Genomic DNA, 21,811 nt, shown 5'->3' on the forward strand with positions numbered 1-21,811 from the left:
AAAAAGGCATAACATTGCGTTGAAGAAAATTTAAAAAATACTCTTTTATTTAATTTTTTTTTAAAACTTCAAATAAATAAAATTAGCAATTAAGCATTTTAGAGAAAAAAAAACAAGGACAGAGAAGATAACTCAAAAGAGAAGTTCACGATTATCAGGACAATTCTTCATTTAAAAAAACTATGAAAAGGTTTTTTTTTTATTTAAAATTAAAGTGTATTTCTTCATTTACACAGTTTGGTACCAAATTTATCGAAGATTATTAAATAAAACACACAAAAGAAATCTTATCAAGTATCAGCTAAAAAATTGAGGTATCAGTAACTTCACGGAGAAAGGAACAGCATTATTATTTTCTTCTGATTATTCTATTTACAATAAATGTATTTTTTATGTTCAATTTCGCTTGGTATCTTCTTCTGATTTGTAAAACAATTTATCATAAAATATACTTCAGTAAAGTGGCTTATAAGGCAAGTTGCTGTACAAATATATTAAAACTAACATTCTATTGCTAAAATTGTGCGCTAAAATAACATTTTAAACTGGGGCTAAAAGTGACTGAAGGAAATTAAGCAAATTCTACTGAAAGATTTCAACGATATGTTTCGCACTAAAAAAAATGGATATTTGTACTAAAATCTTGAATAGTAATCTCTTAAAAAACTCAAAAAATGGCGGGACAATTGATCAAAAATTCGTTTTATCTGATAAATTCGTCGCGGCAACTGACACATTTAATAAAAAATAATTACTATTTTTGCAATCTAATTCTGCAAAATAAAACATTATATTACAATTAAATCTTTGTTTTTCTTTTACAATTCTTTTCCTTGTGGAAAACACCGTATTTCCTCACAAATTTTCAGTTTTTTTTTTCTGTGAGAAATTATTGCTTGGAAAGCTCTTGTAAGAACAAAATAAAATCCAAGGAAAAATTAAGTATTTTGTAAGTCACTTTTCGGTGAATTCAGTAGCACTTTTTAAACCATCAAGATTGAGGAGTTCCATGGACACGGAAGCGATACAGGCACGTGTAGCTCGGATTGTCGTGATTGGATTCAATTCTGAGCTCAATCACTTGATGCAACCTTGTTAGGGCATCATTCTGAACCGGAAAATATTGCAGACTCCTGCCATTGTCCTCAAAAATGTACTTACCGAACAGCAGTGGTTCCTGATCAGATTCATCAACCAATCCCTGAAAGTTCCAAAAAAAAGACCCATCAACAAAACTTTCTCAGATACTTTTTCAGAATCTTCCCATCAATAAATTAAAAAAAAATAGAAGGGAAAAGAAACATACCCAAACGGAAAAACCTTTCGGAGCCGAGTCAATTTGTCCATTTGGTGCCAAGGATTTTGGTATGTGCTCCATTGTGAAGCCAGTCACGAGAATTGGAAGATTTAGTTTGAGCACTGTTTTTTTTAAGCCAAATCCCATTAAGATCCACGTGCATGAAAGAAATAATTAAGAGAAAGAGAAAAGCTAGAGAAAAGTTTACATCAAAAAGCGATGAGATCGATGAACGTTGAGATTTCCGTTAAGTAAATGTCAAATTTGAATTTTGACAGAAATTTTCAGAAAAAATACAAACTTTGCGGAAGGTCGAAAATAACACGAAAATCAATAAATATTAATAGGATGTGATAAACAATTCTACACTGAGAAAAAAAACGGGGGTGCGATTAACTTTTTTTACTCATAACTTTAACACTTTTTAGGTGTAGAAATATATCAGCATGTTTAATGTTAATTTTACACCTTTTTAAGGGTAAAATTAACATGAAAAAGGGTAACTTTAACTCCTAATACACCTAAAAAGCATAATATTTACACCAATTTCGGATCAATACTGCAAGGCAAAATAAACATTTCCAGAATGTAATTTTAACTTTTTCGGATTTCTCTCAGTGTAAGAATAATGGACTTTATTCTCTTATTATTTATTTACAGTTCCGTTATGCAAATGTCAAATATTGACAGAAATATCTTCAGGCGGGGTAAGAGATAAAGATATTTTTTTCTGAAAATATTTCTATAAAAAAAACTCACAATTATAATAGCACGCAATACTTAGATTTCTGACGTCACTTTTTATAACGTCAGTATCACCTCTTTATGTCTGTCAAAAGAGTCCAAGCAGATGAATGAGCTTCTGCTAAAGAAAAGCGATATATTTGCACACTAGCCGGAAAAGAAGAATACACGACAAGTAAATAATTAACAACTTGTGAAAAAGAATAAAGATAAGGATAATAGATCTAATTTTCTAATTGTTTAGTTATACTAAGGTTTCCGTTAGACAACTGTTCAATTTAAATGTTGATAGCAAAATTTTAAATCCGGAATGAGCCGAAAAAATATGCAACAATCTGGTATTATATTGATCAAGTATAAAATCGAAACTATAACGATAAGCTTATAAAATTTAATAAATATTCTAGTAATTGGATAAAAAGGCATTTTTCTGAAAATATTTCTTTAAAAAACGTATGAGCTATAATGGTACGCAATACTTAGATTGCTGACGTCAGTCATCATAACGTCAGTATGACCATTTTATGACTTTCACAAAATCCAAGCAGATGAATGAGCTTCTACTAAATAAAAACAATATCTGTGCACTCACCTAAAAACCCAGGAAATCCTTGAAAGGCCCAGCAGTTGCCAGGTTGAACATTGGGAGAGATTGCTGTTCTTGGAGTGTTACTTGGGTACCAGAGGGGGATCCCAAAGATGCTGATCTGAGCGGTTTTGGTGTGATAACTTTCAGTGCAGCGTGTGGAAAGAACCTGCCCTCCAGCTGACTCTAGTGCATAATCAACAAGACCCGTTTTATCAGCATCATAAACTGTCAGAGCTTCCCGTACAATCCTCCTGACGTGATCCTCACTTGCATCAAATTTAAAGGTATTTTGGGTATTCTGAGAGGTTTTCGCTTCAATCAGGGACAAAATCTCTAGCCTTAGCGTATCTGTTATGTTAGCCATTAGTATTCCAGCTGATCGCTGGATCTCCTCCTCAACATGCCCACCAAATTGTCTCTGGATTTCCCCGAGACGAGCCTCCAAATATTCTTTGGCAACAAAAACATTTCTTATCCAACTTCTAAGATCATTCTCATCTAAATGCTCAGCATTTTGATCAATATTGAAGATCTGAACAAGAACCCGGCGGATTTGTTTGTCAATTTCAGCGTATTGCTGATCTCCAAGATTTGCAATCTTCACCTCAATTTCAGCCAAGAGCTTCTCGAATTTCAAATCATTCTCTTGGCGGTAGTCATACAACTGACCAGCAAGATTTTCTTGCTGTGATCTCATTGCTTCAAGGGTCAGATTTATATCCTCATCGCGATTTTCGCGCCTTGAGAGATCATCCTTAATCTTTGTAATCTCAAGGGAGAGTTTGGCAATAAGATCATCATATTTCGAGGTATCCACAGTAGGAGGAAGATCTCTCAACCTTTGATCAATTAACTGAGTCAAATGATCTGATTGAAGGATCTTTAGCATAATCTCATCGGTATTCATATGAGATCCTCCTCCCCGGAAACCTTCCTGAACAGACAATGTGATCTTCTCAATGAGATCCTGATTAATCACAGGAACTTCTCGGTCAACTTTTAATCTCTCTAGAACAACCCTCACAATTCGCTCAACATCTTCATCAGTCAGCTCATATTTGTACAGCACAGAGTTCTCTCTGATAATTTTTGCTATCAGGAGATTTAATTCACCACTGGAAGCCCTCTCTTGCTCCCTCTGACTCACCACAGAATCAATATACTGGTCAATGTGCCTCAGAAGTTTACTATACTCTTCAGCACTGAGATGCTGCTGGAGGCTCTCCTCGAGTTTTTTCTGACTAGACGAGGGTAGGAGGCCGGACAGATCAGGCAGGAAGTCTGCCCAGGACCGCGAAGACAATGACGTGAACACTGATGGTATCCAGCCGATCGACAGGGGAAGAACAGAAAACACTCGCGATCTCTGTTCTTCCTCAGAGAGACACAAAACTGGGAAAGAAATTAACAATTCCTCGCTTAATCCCTTAAGGATTGTGTCTGATTTTTTTTCAAGAGGTATTAGACATTTCCAGTAAAAGTTTTGAGGAAATATTACCCACAGTTGCGTAATAAACTGCATAAATTAGTTTTTCTTGTTTGAAATCCACTTTTATCATAATAACTTTTGCATTATATTTTTATGAAAAAAGTGCAGTGTAAAAATAATGTTAGACAATTTTATTTTAATATTTTTAATAATTATTATAATTTCATGGAATTAAAAGCATAAATTAAAGATCTCATGAAATGTTAGAAAACTTCAGAATATTCTAATTTGTTTTAAGTAAATTACAGTAAATGTAATTGAATCGAGTATCTGCGATGATGAAACCAGAAGCATAAATAATTGTATTGAGTAACGAAAAAGGGTATTTATGGTATGTAATGTAAGGTGAATTTTAGAAAGGGGTGGGTTGTGGACCTACACCCAAAGATAAAACATGAGCTGAGGGAAGAGTACCATGGATTGCAATGTTAACAGACATGCTCCATATTTAGTTTAAGGGGTCAATTCAGAGATTCAGCTGATTACTTATTACACATTTATAAATCTGAATTCCAATTCAGACATCCCAGCTGATTACTGATTACTAATTTAGCTGATTAAAAAAGTCTTCAAAAAGTTCCTATGCCGTTTTCGTATTCAGACACATCAGTGTAATCAGCAAATTACTGATTTGCCGCTGATTTATTCTCGACCGCCTCTCGCGGTGGCCGATAAACTGATTTAAGTTAATTTGACATTTATGAAAATGTATAATAGTGATTCGTATATTTTCCACGCTATTTTCTTGAAAAATTATGTAAATAAGTGCTTGTATTTTTATTATTTTTATTTTTCTGTCATTTTTTATTCGTAAAACAATATTTTGTAGCAAAGGGCCACCGAAACTGCGATTAGAAAATAACTGTGAAGTACTCGATATTATTTTTTCCGAATATTGGAATTGTGAAACGAATACTAAATTTCCTTATTTATGTTTTTGCTTTCCGTGTTCCAAATCATAAAAGCTTTTCTTCCAGGATGTGATTGATTTCTTGGACTCCAGTTTGTTGATATTTTTCCATTCAGAAGTTTTTTTTTCTAGCTCGCATGTCTCGGATGATTTTTCAACTTGAAGAATATGAAACCCTGTCGGGGTTTCTTGTGATGGTTTTCGATTTCGAAGCCGATTATAAGAATACGAACAGTTTTTGGGAGCAGTAATTTGTTTTCCGGAAGCCTCCTCTCTATTCTCTATCCAAGACTTGCTCTTGCCTTGCTCTAACATCGATGTGAATAAATGTTGACAAAGTGAGGGGGTTATGCAATATTTAACTTTCAGATAAATGAAGATTTTCACACTACATATTCTGTATCAAGCATAAAATTTCGAATGATAAAGGAATTGATTAATATAATGATATAAAATTGCGAAATTTAACAGACCCCTTTGAGAAATTTTGAATTCCCGCCAAACTGCAAACTCTCCACACTGATTTGCGATAATCAGTACCCATTAGGAGCTTTATTGGAGAAAGCTCTAAACCTGTGAATAGCTACGCACATTTGTTTATTAATCAGCCAAACAAATCAGCAAAATCTCTGAATTGACCCCTAAGCCAGAAAACAATATTTGGTATTTTTTGTGAGTGTTAGATATTTAAATTAGTAGGAAAGTTTTGACCACGTTTATAAAATAAAAATTTTCAATTGGTTGTTTAGAAAACACTATGAGTTTTTTTTATTTATTTTTACGCAACTGTAGGGTTTTCCTTTTATTTAGAAGATTCAAAAGATTTTTTGGAGGATAGTTCATAGCGAAAGTAATAGTGATTTTTTTTATAAGAAAAATATATAAGGCGAACATTTTTAAAAGAAATGCCTAAAACCTCTTGGCAATCCTTCACCTTCATTCACACTTTATCACTTAATTTTGTTTTTAAGCTTTATTTACTTCTTTCTCACGGAGTAAAAATGATTCGGATGCTGTTAGAATTCAATGCAAACATTGCAAAAACTTTTAATTCAAAATTTGCAATCATTCCTTGATTTACAAAATTAGTACAAAAAAACAACTATTCGCATTATTGTGAAAAAGTGTGAAGAAGGATAGAGGACAGCCGCTTGAAACGAATACAGAAAGAATACCACCAAAAAAAGCGAGGTATTAGTTGAATGTTTCTTTAGGCAACAAAACAAAATCACGCTGTTTTGTTCTTTCAAAATTCCGTTTATTTATCTTTTTCAATTGATCAATTTACATTTATGACAATAAATTACACAATTACTGGGATATTCTCTTGCACGTTTCTATTTTTATTTGTTTGTGATTCTTTTTAAATGCTTGCTGATGATGCTTTCGATGGTCGAAAATTTTCTTTTTTTTTAACTTATCTTCTCATTAATCAAGTCTCGCTGAAGGTCTCTATCCTTCTCCAAAAGTTTTTTCATCAATTTGTTTTTATAATTGAATTGGGGAAAGGATTTAGGACAAGGAAAGATGATTCTGTGAAAAATATTTTAAAAAGGTCAGGGGAATTGGGTTGTATTATAGTATCTTTTTTCTTTTTCAATAAAAAGTAAATTACTCTCTCTCTTTCTCTATAATTTTTAATTCTAACATTCTAATTACTAAAAATATAATTATATTTGTTGCTCCAAATCAGTTACACTTTACTGAAGCTTTCTTTTAAGATCACATTTTGCGGAGATGTAGTATTGAACTTTTATGCAAGTTGTGTCATCCAGTTTTATTTATTTTATATGTTAAAAGCCTTATCATCGTGATTTAAATTTTGATGTAAACGGTAAACCCAAAGCCAATTTTGAAACAAATTTTGGATACTGCTAACTGGTTGCAATGCCCAACGATGGAGCATGTTATTTCGCTTACCATAAGGACTTGACGGACGATACCAGTCTTATACCATTTTCTATATCCTTAGTTAGTAGGATAATGAGACTCGTGCTTTAAGGATTCATTGTTTACTTAGGTTTGTGCAATTTTAGCAGCCCTGTTAATCTTTGAATTTAATTAATATTGAAACAGAAATTTCAAGGACTCTTGGAATGAACCAAGGAATAAAATTTATATCAAAATATTTCTAGGATATCCTATTTTATAATAACTTTATAACTTATCCAATATTAGGCAAGTAAATGGAAGTTTTTCTTTTTAGAAGTCTCCAAGCAGAAGTTTCTAGAGATTTCTGTCGAATCCTTTACGAGTAAAAAAATTATTCCAAATAGCTGAGATAATGATTTCTGTGATAAAATTCCTCACTATGTTATTCCATAAAGTTCTGTTAAAAAGGGATAAAAAAGTTGTGTCTAAATTATATTGCTCTGCATTTACGTATTTTACTTGTATTTAAGAACGTTGAAAACTATAATTCAAGCATTTCCATGAACATATAATATTCTGGAAGAGTCAAGAAGCAAATTTATGTATCTGCGTTGAGTCTTGTGTGAAATGCCCAATGCACAATAACTTTTGTTTAGTAAACATATTTTTGACATTTCAATGAGAGGGAGTGAAACCTAGATCTAGTCATCTCACTCACTCTCGTAGGAAATTTTGAAAACATGTTTATGAACAAAAACAATTGTGCGTGGAAAAAAAGTTTAATCCTCTGGAAATTGTTCCAATTTATATAATAATAATAATAATGGTGGCACAACGTTCCATAGAAGAACTTAGGTCTTCCTGCTAGGGGAGTTTGGAACATCCATTATTATTTTTTCTTTCGCAGGGATGGGATTGTCAGTCCTATGCCCCCTGGAAACAAGTGCAGTGAAGTTCACTGAATGCAATTCGAACACCTTTAATTCAAACACCTTTAACGCCAGAAAAATTCTTGGTGGCCTAAAGGGGATTCGAACCCGGGACACTTGCATCATACAGCGAGTGCTCTATCACGTTACGTAACCCATTGCGTGCCCTCCAAATTATATCACTTTACCGTAAATTCATGTCTAACTTGGAAAAGGCCGGCACTACTTCAACATTGCTCATAAATCACCTGCATAAATTTGGTATGCTTAGAGACATTACTAAATTCCACTTTAAAATACTCATAATTTACAAATAAAGACATTTATTTTGCAAGCATTACTAATAAAAAGAATAACCTTTTATAATTTTGGGACGGAGCTTACTCAAGGTTCAATACTACCCTTTTGCAAAATATTTGTTTAAAAAAAAAGTTACAGTAAAACGTAGCAATGTTGCTATTTTTTTCTATTAATCATTTTAAAAATTAATATCATTTATTTATTGCAAAATCTTAAACTGTATAATTCATTATTATTTTTTGCAATATTTGAAAATTATTATTTTTTTTTTTAAGTTATTCTATATTCAAGAATTACTCCTTTGTACTCAAAAATATACTAATATGATATATTTTTTATTTAAAAAAAATGTTTTCATTCCTTGTCAAATGCGAGGAAATTTTTGTGATCAAGGGTCAAGAAAAATATTCACTACAACTACCGAAAAATAAAAAAAACTGATACAATGTCTTTATTAACTTAAGCATTATTTTATTTTATTTGAAAATAATCATATTTATTTATAATTTGTGTTTGCAAAAAAAAAAATATTAGCACACGAGAAATTAGTGATTTTGAAAAAAGAAAAAAAGACAATGTGAATATTATCAATGATTGTGAAAAAATGAAATATAATTAAATGATTTAGCAAAATAAAAAAAATTATGGACGTGAGAAATTCTCATTCCACAATTTTCTTGCTTCTTCCACAACATTTCCCGTGGTTACTTTCAAATAGTCAAAGTAACCACTTGATGCCATCTTCAAATTATCAAATGAATCAATGGCAAAGTTCTTAACACGATCAAGTTGCAGTGAATTGAAATTGAGAGAATTAGTAAATTGTTTTAATGAATAGGAGGTTGGAGGATCAAGGAAATAATAGGCTCCTGAAAGAAGATTTTTCCTTATTAAATACCCTTCATTCCTTCACAAAAAATATCATTCTCCAATGAAACTTTTCAAGAAAATCCTTTAAAAAAATGGAATATCACTCACCTCCGAAAAGTAGCAGCGGAAGCAGGAAGATTAAGAACCACAAGAATTTCTTCTTGTGGCGCCCTCCTTCCGTCTTCGTCTGCAGCAGCCATGTGTCCACGAGGAGCACAGAAGCAATCAAAAGATAGATACGTTGGAAAACGTACAAGAAACTGCTTGCAACAGCTGACCAAAAACGCCGAAAGAAGCCTGAGAAATACAAATGAGATACTTAATATTCAACTTGTGCTAGAATGTAAAACAAGTTTTTTTTATTGGTTGTCTTTGCAAGTCTATTTTTCCAGCGACAGATTGAAATCTAGTGATAAGTCTACATCAGCTTATTGTTACAGAGATTTTTTCGTAAGCCTCTTCGGAGTGAATTCGAATTTGATTTTAAGCTATTATTATTAATTAATGTTATTAATATTAATTATTATGACAAGGGGATCGACAGTAAGGTAAGTGTGCCAAATTTCGGCATAGTTGCATGCAAGCGCCAAAGTCTCAAATTTGAAATGTAATATTTTTCAAACAAATTGATTTTTTTATTTCTTCTTCTTAAGGAGTATTGTACTTAGAACCTTGTAGACAGTTTATCGTCTTTATTTACTCTAAAGCCATTCTTAATTCATTTTAAAATGAATAAAAATATAGACATAGCTTTGGTGCCCTATTTCGGCCACCTTTATTCTCATAGTTCCTTGCCCTTCGGGAATTCTTCCAATATCTTTTTCACGTCATCTCATTTGTCGAAGCCACATTTTTTGTTATTAATTTGCATTGTATAATCTCTGGAGTATGTGATAAATAAAAATTCATGGAAATTTGAGGAACAAAAAAGGTGGCCGGAATTGCAAGCTGACCGAAATTTGGCACACTTACCCTATGAGTTTTCTTTTAATCAGAAGCCCTAAAGTCCAGCAGTAACATCTAAAATTTGAATTTAATTCATACTGTAGGGGCGGAGCCATTGAGAAAAACTGAAAAGGAGATCTTTAAAAGGGAGGAATAAAGAGTGAAGAATGGAAGGTCAATGCACCAAGTTTCAATTTTTATCCAATGTATGACGTTTTCTGAAAACCGAAAGTCAATATCTCTGTGAGTTTAGGAGTTATTAAGCTCGAAAGAACGATAAGATGGCCAAGAGGAATAAAACACACTTTTGCAAAGTTTGAATATGATCAGGGGACTTGATATGTTATTAGGATGACAGTAGATGAGATTGTTAAGAATCTTACCTAATTCTATGCATACAGGCTTGTGTATGTGAATATAAAATTCGAATCAGGTCCACTTTTGCAGACAATCGTCAGCTAATTGGTAATTATATTCAATGTTTATGGAAATTTCAAATGAAATTGAAAGGAATATTTATTTTAATCTTAGTTTATGAAGGTTAGAAGTTGGAAGCCTGCTAAAATGCATATGATGTCTCGTGCTCAAGAAGCACATAATGAAGGCGAAAGCCTATTTTTAAGGTGTCATCAAGAAAATAGAAGAATATTCATAATTTTTAACTTGAGAACAAGTTTATTGAATTTTTGAAAGTCAAAGAAACTCTTGACCGAGAATGTTAAATTGTATTAAGCTTTGGATGCAGAAAAATGGAAAATATGCTAATAAAAGTTCAAACTTCAATTGAATTCAATTCAATTTCAATTTATTGAAACTTAGGGTAGTTCCCTCTTCTTAGTTACTTCTTAGTTATTAATTCAAAATTAGCAGTAAATTAAATCTGACCAGAAAAAAATTGGCCAGTAAATAATTAAATTTGCTCAGCTTAGAACTTTTGAAACAATTTTATCGTCAAGCTCATCAAGTGTTGGCGGTTTTGATAAATGGAAAATTGTATTTTCTTAGCGTCTATTTAGATATTAGACTCATTTTATTTGAATTTTTCTAATGACCTGAATAGACCTCTTTAATTAACCAAATCCATTTTCTTATTGCTCCGGCACAACTTTTAGATTAGGAAAATTTCATGAAGTTGAAATTCGGATCCATTTCTTTCTCATGTGTTTTGCATATGTCTATCTCATTCTCTCGTACTCTTCTTCTTCTCTTAAACATCACTCCAAATTCAATTTAGCTCAATCGAATTTGGTATGTGAAAGAATGAGATAGTCATATGCAAAATATATGAGGATTTCGAATTTGGACTTCATGAGATTTTCCTGATCTAAAAGGTGTGCCCGAACCATTACTAATCAAAATTGATGTTTTTTAGTAACCGAATTTGTTTTTTTACTGATCAAAATTATTTTTTTCAATGATCAAGACTGACTTTTTACTAAAAAAATAAACTTATTTTTATTGATCGAATTTGAAATTTTTACTGATCAAATTTTTTTTTACTGACTAAGATTGAATTTTTAATGAGTAAATTTGTTTGTTTTTTATTAAGCAAACCTCAGTTTTTTTTGCTAATCAATTTTTATTAATCAAAATTAATTATTTCACTGATCAAAATTGTTTTTTTTATGACTCCTTTTAGATCAGGGATATTTCCTGAAGTCAAAATTCGAATATTTTTCTTTCTCACACGCTTTGCTTATTCATTCGTACTCTTCTTCTACTTCTTTAAGACATCACAACAAATTAAATTTAGCTCAATCGAATTTGGAACAAAAGAATGAGATAGAAATATGTAAAACATGTGGAAAGAAAAGAATGCAAATTTTAATTTCATGAAATTTTCCTGATCTAAAAGATTTACCGGAGCATGAACAAAATGTTTTTTTACTGAACAAAATAAATTTTTTGTTGTTTATGGCTCCGGCACACCTTTTAGATCAGGAAAATTTCATAAAGTCGAAATTCGCATCCCTTTCTTTCTCAAAACTGTTGCATATGTCTATCTCACTGTTTTGCACTCTTCTTCTTATTTTAAACATCACAACAAATTTAATTTAGCTCAAATGGATTTGAAGTGCGAGGGAATAAGATAGACATATGCAAAACTTTTAAGAAAGAAAAGGATGTAAATTTTGATTTCATGAAATTTTACTGATCTAAAAGGTGTGCCGGAGCCATCAGGAATGATTTTTCAATGATCAATTTTTAGTGATCAAAATTGGTTATTTTGCTGATCAAAATTCTTTTCTTCTGACCAAAATATATGGATGAAATATGGATCTATCTTTACTCGATTTAGTTATTGAACTTCTCGATTTTTTTCGTATTTTTAAAAATATTCTTAAAAAAATTGGAAAATCAAAACTTTTTGAAAATGAAGCAAAATAAACAACATTTTATTAAAGTCTTTTTTTCACCTGAAAATAAATGTGTTTGGCTTACCTTTTTGTTCAGTTTGACTGAGATCTGTGCTTTTGTAGTAGCTGGCTTTGTCAGATGTCATGAAAGCTTGTGTGACCCAATACCAACTGGTGACAATAGTCGTGACAATCCTCGTGTAAATCCTCTTAAACACAGTCTCTCTGTAAACTTGGGTGGTGCGTTTTCTTCTGTCAAACTGCGACAGATCAATCTCATCCTCGCCTGAATCATAATGCAGTGATCTTCCTGCTGCTCTTGCATATCTGCTTGATTCAAATCTAGCCCTGATGTAAGCTTCTCTCTCTGGATTCTTCAGTGCCATCTGATTGACCCTCTCTTCGTACTTCTCCAGGCTTCTCCTGGACATATTAGGCATGGCAATGACTCCAGGAGCAATCTCACGACGATGCGGGGAGAGTTTGCTGTAAGTGTAGTCAGTTTTGGGATATTTGTTCCAATACTCTCCGGCATCTCTGTATTCCTTGTATGCTACATGTTCACTGAGATCACCATTGAGGTTCCCAAGAAGCACAGATGACGATGAAGAGGGACCTTTGTTATTCCTCGGGGTACTAATCTTCTTCTGACTACCCTCTAAGCCCCGATTGAATTCCTTTTGATTTACAGCATCGCGCTTCAAGGCTTCAATGGAGGATTCTTGGGAGGAGGATATAGATTTAGAATTTGAGGCTTCTCCGCGCGTCACGACTTTTGTCGTTGATGTCACTTTGACGGTGGTGCTACTAGAAACACTACTCTGTTGGCTTTTGCCACTGGAACCCTCAACTGGAGAAACATTTGAGGACTTTGTCTCTCTCTTTGACCTCTTTGGAGGTGTTTGACTGGGTTCATTTTCTTCCAGAATTGTCCTGCAGGACAGAATACATATCATCCCATTAATAAGATGATTTACCTAACTTTCCTTGAAATTGAAATTAGTCTCTATTTAAGTTAAAAACCAGTTAGCATTAAATTATAAATTAGAATTAAACTTAAAAATGAGTTTCTGAAAGCAAAATGTACAATTCAAATAGGAAAAAGAAATTGAAGATTTCCATTAGAAATCTTATGTTAATCATGTTAATCTATTTTCGAATATTGATCATAAACTTGGTTCTAATAATTTCAGAATTAAAAAGAACTACTCTAAAATTTGTCTAATTATTCTGATAACAACGACTGTGATTTCTCCAATACATTCTTAATTAGTAAAATTTGAGCTACTCATAAACATTTTATTGTATGATTTATGTTGACAAGAGTAATAAATAAAGCCATTCTTGTTCCATTCAGGAACCACACTAATTGTAAAAGTCATTTCTTTTCTAATAATTTCCCATGTGACACCAAAAAACTATCTTTGTCATCGTGCTATCTTGAATTTTTCGGGCGGTGATTTGCTTTATCTCTCTGCCTTGGAGCAAACAGACAGTACTAGAGTTACTTCGAAGGTAAAAATTATCAAGACAAACAACATTGTTGGCATACGCACTTCTTCATACATAAATCAATGGACAAATTGAGCAAAGAAATGAGAAATCTCTTCGTAGGAAAAAAATAATAATTTAGCCTCTTGAGCGTAAAGTTTTTGAGGGTCTTTTGACGATATTTATAGATCACTGACCGTGTCAGTGATCGAATGGGATTGTTCAGCATGTGTTTATTGTTAGCATTATGCTGCAAAGGGGCCCAGCAAAGCAGCACCCTAAAGAGATTGCTCTAAAATAAACAAAATGCGGGCTCAGAAGCTGGAAGGGAACATTTTACTTCATTCAATATTTCATTCGAGATTTGTAGCTTAATCTGAAGCACTGACTAATAATAATTGCCGATAACAGAATTAAGAGGAAAGCTATTTTATATTTGCTGCCTTTATATGTAAAAATTGTAAATTAATAAGCGGTGATATGCCCGCAGGTAAGCTTATGGTAGTTCAAATTCTTTATTTGTGATCTCAGAGTGTCTGAATGTCCAAAATGCATGTAAATTCAATTGTGAGATGAATTTTGGGATAGTGACTTTGGCAAACTCAGGAAAATTTCATGAAATCGAAATTCATATCTTTTTCGTTCTCAAACGTTTTGTATATGTCTATCCCAGTCTTACGCATTCTTCTTCTTTTTTAAATGTCAGAATAAATGTGATTAATAGATAGAAAATGCAAAACGTTTGACAAAGAATGGGATATGAATTTTGATTGCATGAAATTTTCCTGGTCTATAAGCTGTGCAGGGGACATAAAGAATCGCATTGAGCTATTTTACTAAATTTCGGTCCATGAGAACAGTTTGGTAGACAGGATTCTTTACCCCGTTTAACCATCTGAGCTACCATAAACTTATCTGGGCTTAATTTAAAGCTAATCAACTTAAATTTAAAGTTATATCATTTTCGTATTAAATTGCATGTTGTTTAAAATATGTCAGGCCCTTTCAGTAAAAGGCTTATTAAAATCAACACTGAATAACCCTTATTCACAAAAAAATCCGTTTAGCAATCTTTTTTTTAATAAGTTCCACACAGATAAAATTTAAGGTAAAGGAAAAAATAAGATTACCTTTTGCTAAAAAATTTACACAATTTTTGGATGAGCCTGGGTAAAATGTGACGAGACGGATTTTCAATCGCTCTTGATTTATTTCAGAAGGCATGAAAAATTTCTAATAAGCTCATCCTTATAAGAATTTTTACTGCTTTACTACTTTGCTAAAGACCATTTTCGTCATAAATCGACGGTAAATATATAAATTTTTAAATCATTCTTATTTTAACTGTTGGGGATCTCAGTGGCGCAATAGGCAAGACCATTCGGTCTTGGGCGGATGAGATCTGTGACTCGATTCTCACAGTTGTGAGTTCGAGTCCCGCTCGGTGCAAGCAACTGAATGTCAGGAAAAGACATTTTCACTGTACGCATTCTCCAAAAAAAAATTCTGGGGGCACGGAAGAAGCATCCACATCGCGGGGAAGGGGCTCAAGGGCATGCGCGGTCTACAATGGAGTTAGCACATTCTTCCAACACGGGATATACGATTTAGCATGATTACATTGTAAAATATATATACCGCTACGATTAATAATAATTTAAATGTTGTCTGTATGTTGTAAACTATTGATAGTCATTTAGTAATTCGCAACTTGATTTGTTTTATTACTAGTTCTAGCTAGACCTAATAGATCCTTTACTAGATCCTTTACAGCTTTGTGGCAGACTATTTTTTTCTATTCTAAAAAAGTGTTTATTTTCTGTAAGCAATTTCAAAAACCTGTTTTGAGATACAAGAAAAGTATCAGGCCACTTGATGAGGAGCAGAATAGGCGAACAGGAGATGCCGCAAGTGCCACTTTTTACCCCATCCCTTCTAATTCATTCTACCCTGAATAGGTATTTTTTATAAAAGATAATATTCGTATTCAGTGATACAAAATATTCTATTTTAGAAAATTATTAGTATTTCTCGTAAAAAAATATTTAAAAAAATGACTAAAATTTCATATCTTTCTGTAATAATCCTATTTTGATGAAGAAGTTTTTTAAAAGCTGACTGTGGTAAATATTTAAAGTTTCGATCTCTTTCATTCGGAAGATATCATATTTTGAAATTTTGTGCCTGGAACAATTTGCCCCATATCCTAGCGTTTTTTAAATTTCTTATTGAGTCTCCCGTCATAGTCATGCCCTGTGAAACCACAATAGACGAGAAAGCAAGATGACTTTTATTATTGAAAAAAGCTCATAATAATAAGAAAACTAAAATTTTTTTAAAATATTTTTTTATTTGACTTTTCCATTGACGTTAAAGGGCATGGCTTGGTTAAGTTCCTGGGCGTGGCTTTTCGTTTTAAATTTTAAATGTACGATTTAATATTTTCTTAAATGTGATTTTTAATAACTATAAAACCTGAAGATTTTCTCACAATGAAGAAACTGTTAAGGATAGTAGGAATAATTAATTTAGAAAAAAATCTCTCTGCAAAATGCTTTTTTGTTCTTATGTATCACAAATTCATTGCAAATAATGCTAATCTTGAATTTAGTAATAGTTTTTATCTTGAATTTTAATTTAAATAAATCAGACTTACTGAACTGTAGGTTCCTTGCGAACAGGCGATCGCTTCTTATCCTGCTTCTGATCCCCATTCTCAGCATCCTTCATGTTATCTCGGTCTGCGATCGTGGGCACGAAGGGAGTCTTCGAGCGCGACCGCGAACGCGTTTGCGGTGGCGAAACTGTATCCATTGCGTGGTCTCCTGACGATCTTCCACACTCTCTTCACTCTGTTTTCCTTTTTCTTATCACTCTGTGGGAGAGAAAACAAAAGGTGAGAAATTCACTTTCTCACAGCCAACGATCCCCACCCCCTTTCCGGAAAGATTATTTGGGGAACGGAGAGGAAGACCTTCAAATGTCGCGATTTCACTTTGAGAGAGGATTTTGCATGCTATTTTGCTTATTTTGCCTCATAATCGCGCGTGAGAGAGAAGAGCAACTGCTATTTATAATGTCGCGCGAAAGGGGGGCACCTCGATGACGACACAATTTATTCTCCATTTCATTGCCTTCACTAAGCACGCATTTTACCAGTAAAATACACTGAATTTTGCTAAAACTTCATCGGAATTACCTGAATGGGGACTTTAGATACACTTTTGCACAGTTTTTCACCAGAAATTCACACTATTTGCTCGGGTTTTGAGGTAAATTCCAAGCACAACATCGCGTCTATCGCAAACAAAGGTGACGTCACTGTTAATTTATGGCGTCTTTTGCGAAACGCTCTTAACTTCACACTAAATTATTGAGCAAATTGAGCGCATGAGCGAAATAATCCGTTGGAGGTTGGACAACTCCGCAGACATTCCAGTGGAAAACATAGGACATAAGATATTAAAAACATAAAAATTAACTACAATTCGCATTTAGCTTTTTTTATTATTTAAAACTCACGCATTTCAACCAATTATTCCTGGGGCAATGCAATAAATAACATCTTGATTTTTCAATTACCGGATCTATTTGATGGGAAGTTACTTCTTATGAAGGGCATTGGTCTCAAGTCCCGGCTCAGCTTTCTTTGCCACTCCGGACAAAAGTTTCTTCACCTCAGCAATGGACTGTCCAGGATTTAGACCCTTGGGGCATGTGCGGCTGCAGTTCATGATAGTGTGGCAACGATAGACACTGAAGGGATCTCGCAGCCGGTCCAGACGCTCCTCTGTCTTCTCATCACGCGAATCAATGATCCAGCGGTAGGCCTGCATGAGGACGGCCGGACCTAAGTACTTATCGCTGTTCCACCAGTAGGATGGACAAGATGTGGAGCAACAGGCGCACATAATGCACTCATAGAGTCCATCGAGCTTGGCACGATCCTCCACGGACTGCAAATACTGAGCGTCTCCTTTCTTCTCTGAAGAATCTCTACAAAAAAGAGGTTTGGAATTTTCTAAATTAACCCTTTAACGACGAGACACATTTTATGGACTGAAAATCAACAATGAAAATTAAACTGAGAAACATAATCAATGATAAGTCTTACATCTAACCTTGGAAAGTCCAATAGAGTCTGATTCGGTGTATTTTGTGCTTCTATGAACGATAGGGACAAAAATAGCCCAAAAATTTAAGTAATTTTTCTGACAATACCAATAAATAATATTTTTCGTTTTAATGAAAAATATTACATATGAGTATCGTAGTTTTTATTGCCAAAGGGTTCTGCTTAAAAAATATTAGAAGTATAAAAAGCAAATAAAATCAAATTATGAATTTGAGAATTTAAAAATTCGCCATTTTTGAGCTTAAATATTTACTACATAGCAAATAGCTAGAAACTTGCAAAAAATATTCTAGATTCCTTCAACCTTCTACTTTCCAATTATGTACAACCATAAGAAAAAAATAATTTTAGGTAGTCAGGAAAAATTATTTTCTTTATGGGACACCGGTGTTCCAATCGTCCTTAAGTGAATCAGAGTTATGTATAAAGAAAAACTTGTTGTTTTCAAGCGTTGTGAGGTTATGTTGAACATAACCTCACAAAAAGAAAATATAAATCTAAATGGCTAATTAATCCTGGATTATTTTGAAAATTTAACATTGATAAATTCATATCTATAAATGTTATAAAAAATCATTTATTTTTTAATTTTCTATTAATTAATAAGTAAGTATTTTCGCAAACCTAAACTTTACAGGATTTAAAATTATTATGTTGGAAGTTTTGTCCTGCAGGAAAATAATCAACATAACCACAAAATTTTCATAGATTCAGAGAATATTCCTTCGTGAGCCGGTTATTTTTGGCTGTACTTATCGGTTCCCAGCTGCCGACGGGAGATAAAAGTGCCTTATCATATCATTGGTCTGGGAATTCGTCGTGCGAAAAGATTCTTGCAAAAATTCGCAATCTTTACTGCTGCAATATCTTGCGCCGAATCACGTGAGAAGCAAAGTGCCCTTGACCAGAAATTGAGACGCGCCCGTGACGCTCGAGAGCTCCCAAAATCCCACTGAAAACGCATCGAATGCAATTTCACGGCAATTTCCAGACCTTTTTGCCCTGAGAACTATGGTCACTGAACCCATTTAAAACCAAATACTAGAAGAAATTTGACTCACTTGCGCTGCAGCCAGGGCTGGATGCTGGTGTACTGCTTGTAGAAGTTGGTCATGTCGGGTACGAGATCTTTGACCACGTACATATGAGGGAGAGGGTAGATCTTGGCTGGTTTGCTGGTGTCTCGGTCGATTTTGCTGATGCAGGCTAGAGTGTTGGTTCCGCCGATGTTCATGGCACAGGATCCACAGATTCCTTCGCGGCAGGATCGCCTGAATGTTAGAGTGGGATCCATCTCGTTCTTAATTTTGATCAGGGCATCGAGAATCATCGGGCCACATTCCTTCAAGTCCACTTGATAACTCTGCATGTAGGGCTTCTTGGAGGGCTCATCGGGATTCCAGCGATATACTTGAAACTCCTTAACCTTTGCACCAGCCGCCTGAGATGCATATCGGATCTGCAAGCCCCCGAAATTCAGTTTTAGTATCAACTCTCTCAAATTCCCCTGATAAAGCTCCTCAACAGTCATAAATATTCCCACTTTCCCAAGACACTTGATCTCTCAATCAAATTATATGTGCTTCCTCTGAAGGTCGCGTGTTCAATGACTGGATCGATTGACCGTATTAATCAGCAATTGTCTCAATACGCCAGTCAATGGGAATCAATTAGAATCGCAAATTGCAGTTGTAAAAATGTAAATATAACTTATATATTCGAGTCACCACGTCAAAGAGGAAAGGTTATGTAATAAAATCAGAAGCTTATTGATTTTGCTTAAATTATCGGCGAAAACACATTTTTATGGGAATTTGGACACTTTCTCACCTGGCCAAAGGATCCCCGGCATGCAAGGAGCATCTTCATTTCTGCCACAAAAGCCATTTACAGCAGAAAATCACACAAAAATATCCACCCCCGAAAATTTGTACACGAATTTTTTTGTCACTAATGACGTCTACTTGCTGTTGCAGGGTTTCTTTATAAAGCAATCAATTGCTCGAATTTGGGGGATGATATTTAAATTTGAATATTTTCAACTGTCACTGGATGCAAACTATTTTTAATTCATGAATTCTATAAGATGAAATAATAAAAAAATATATTTTCACTTTAAAGTTGAGTAAAAGTATTTAAGATTTTACAGAATGGGAGCTTATGTGAAGGAGGAGCATTTGAGAAAACTCTAAACTTGATACGATAGCTGTCATCACTATATCGCTAACTAAAGGGGCTAATCGCTAATGTTTATGAGTTTTTCATATTTTTTACATTTTTTTAAGTATGCACTTATATTCCATGTAAACTTTGAAATTACTTGTAATCAGATATTTTAAATTCGTTATGCTAAATCTTAAAATTCTGCGTCGGTTTTTTAATTGAAGTTTTGATTGATATTTTTATTAATGAAACATTCAATAAAATTATTGAGAATTACAATTTTTAAAACAGATTTTCGATCTTTAAAAAAACGACATCTGTTTTTTAGTGTCAAAAATTTTTTGTCCGACTTTTATAGATTTAGCGATTGGTATCGATTCCTAGACACATTTCTAGTTTCTGTTGATTTCACCCAGAAATCTTGAGAATTACGATTTTTAAAGCAGATTTTCGATTTTTTGAAAAAAGGGCAAGGGGTTAGCCTATTTGTTTTTTGGTGTCAAAAATTTTTTGTCCGACTTTTATACATCTAGTGATAGGAATTCTCTGTTGATTTCATAAAGATTGACAATTACGACTTTTAGAGTAGGTTTCCGATTTCTTGAAAAAACGGCAAGATGTTAGTAACTTTTAATTGAAGACCATCTATGGAAAATTTCTCAATTAATCTATAATTTAATTCTTCGTTGTTTATTTTTTATGACAAAAGTAGTAAAAATAGTGTTAAATTTTCTAAGTAAAATAAAACAATTAATTAATCAATTAGGGCGAAGTAGGGCAGTAGTCCAATTTTAAAGCTGCCTCAATTCAAAGGTGCTTAATTTCCACCTACTTAATCTTTGCATTTACAACAATTTTCGATATTTACTTACAATTTTTACCAAAATACTTACCAATCTGCTACAGCCTTTTAAAAGTAGGATTTCTTAAATTAAACTTATCAGTATGAATGGATGCCGTGGATGCTGGGTTATCTGGAGCTTAACGTACTGAAAAATTCCTATTTGAAGTAGGTTCTAAATAAGGTTCTATTCTAGTGTAGGCAGATATTTCGACCAGATGCGCAACAATGCCCTTGAGGAATTCATTCTAACAATCTTTCGAGTTCAAAAGTTAGAGAAAAGCTCTCTAAAGAGTGAATATGTACATCTCAACCGTTTGAGGCAAAAAAGTTCTTTGAGCTCCTAATAAATCTAAACAAGTTATAAATTGACGAGGCTTACCTTCGTTTTAGGAGTTTTTTTGGAAATATAAAATAATTATTATTATTTATTTATTTCGATGTACAATTTTTTATTCGCATTATCACATAATTATCAATAATTGATAATAGGCTAACTAATATTTAATAGAAATGTGTAAGTCTCTTAGGAAAAATGAGAGAAAATTCACATTATTCAAAGGCATGAACGTTCGAAGGGAGAGTACTTTCCCCTACAATGTATATGAGAAATATGTGCTTTCAGACGCTTTAATCATTTGCACCAGGCGGGACTCCGATCCGAACCGAACTCACAACTGTGACAGTCGAGGCGAAGGTTACACTGCGAAATATAAAATTTGATGATAGTGATTATTTTTCGTTCTCTTCGTTCTCCTTTATGGCGTCTACACACTAGTAGAATTTTTTTTTAAAAATGCCTTTTTTAAAAAAAAATCTGATGTTTCTGCCTACAAGGATAGGGGAAATTTTCTTAAACCCTCTAACAACGGGTAAGAC

The 21,811-nt window shown here is 33.4% G+C and overlaps 2 protein-coding genes across 2 annotated transcripts; both read right to left on the reverse strand.

Annotated features, from left to right (window-relative positions):
- Window positions 1–751: 751 nt before the first annotated feature.
- LOC129800869 (klaroid protein) lies at window positions 752–17,142 on the reverse strand. The gene is made up of 7 exons (XM_055845580.1): window positions 16,993–17,142; window positions 16,450–16,668; window positions 12,388–13,235; window positions 9,109–9,297; window positions 2,634–4,022; window positions 1,307–1,419; window positions 752–1,201 (listed from the first exon to the last, which is right to left on the reverse strand). The coding sequence occupies exons 2-7, from the start codon at window positions 16,605–16,607 to the stop codon at window positions 992–994; spliced, it is 2,907 nt and encodes a 968-aa protein (XP_055701555.1). The 5' UTR covers window positions 16,608–16,668; window positions 16,993–17,142; the 3' UTR covers window positions 752–991.
- Window positions 17,143–17,270: 128 nt separating this feature from the next.
- On the reverse strand, window positions 17,271–19,975 carry LOC129800870 (succinate dehydrogenase [ubiquinone] iron-sulfur subunit, mitochondrial). The gene is made up of 3 exons (XM_055845581.1): window positions 19,759–19,975; window positions 18,990–19,387; window positions 17,271–17,789 (listed from the first exon to the last, which is right to left on the reverse strand). Exons 1-3 carry the CDS (start codon window positions 19,813–19,815, stop codon window positions 17,396–17,398), a joined length of 849 nt encoding a protein of 282 aa, XP_055701556.1. The 5' UTR covers window positions 19,816–19,975; the 3' UTR covers window positions 17,271–17,395.
- Between the last annotated feature and the right edge of the window lie 1,836 nt (window positions 19,976–21,811).

Source organism: Phlebotomus papatasi, chromosome 2 (assembly GCF_024763615.1).
Source record: "Phlebotomus papatasi isolate M1 chromosome 2, Ppap_2.1, whole genome shotgun sequence".
Lineage (NCBI taxonomy): Eukaryota > Metazoa > Arthropoda > Insecta > Diptera > Psychodidae > Phlebotomus > Phlebotomus papatasi.

What these genes read in the sequence shown, in the direction of transcription:
- LOC129800869 (XM_055845580.1), bottom strand. Translation starts at nt 16,607, where the DNA reads ATGGATACAGTTTCGCCACCGCAAACGCGTTCGCGGTCGCGCTCGAAG. An exon ending in CGCAAGGAACCTACAGTTCA is followed by an intron (nt 13,236 to 16,449) that starts GTAAGTCTGATT and finishes TCTGTCCTGCAG; the next exon opens with GACAATTCTGGAAGAAAATG. An exon ending in CGAAAGGTTTTTCCGTTTGG is followed by an intron (nt 1,202 to 1,306) that starts GTATGTTTCTTT and finishes TGGAACTTTCAG; the next exon opens with GGATTGGTTGATGAATCTGA.
- LOC129800870 (XM_055845581.1), bottom strand. Translation starts at nt 19,815, where the DNA reads ATGGCTTTTGTGGCAGAAATGAAGATGCTCCTTGCATGCCGGGGATCC. An exon ending in GCCGGGGATCCTTTGGCCAG is followed by an intron (nt 19,388 to 19,758) that starts GTGAGAAAGTGT and finishes GGGGGCTTGCAG; the next exon opens with ATCCGATATGCATCTCAGGC. An exon ending in CAGCCCTGGCTGCAGCGCAA is followed by an intron (nt 17,790 to 18,989) that starts GTGAGTCAAATT and finishes TCTTTTTTGTAG; the next exon opens with AGATTCTTCAGAGAAGAAAG.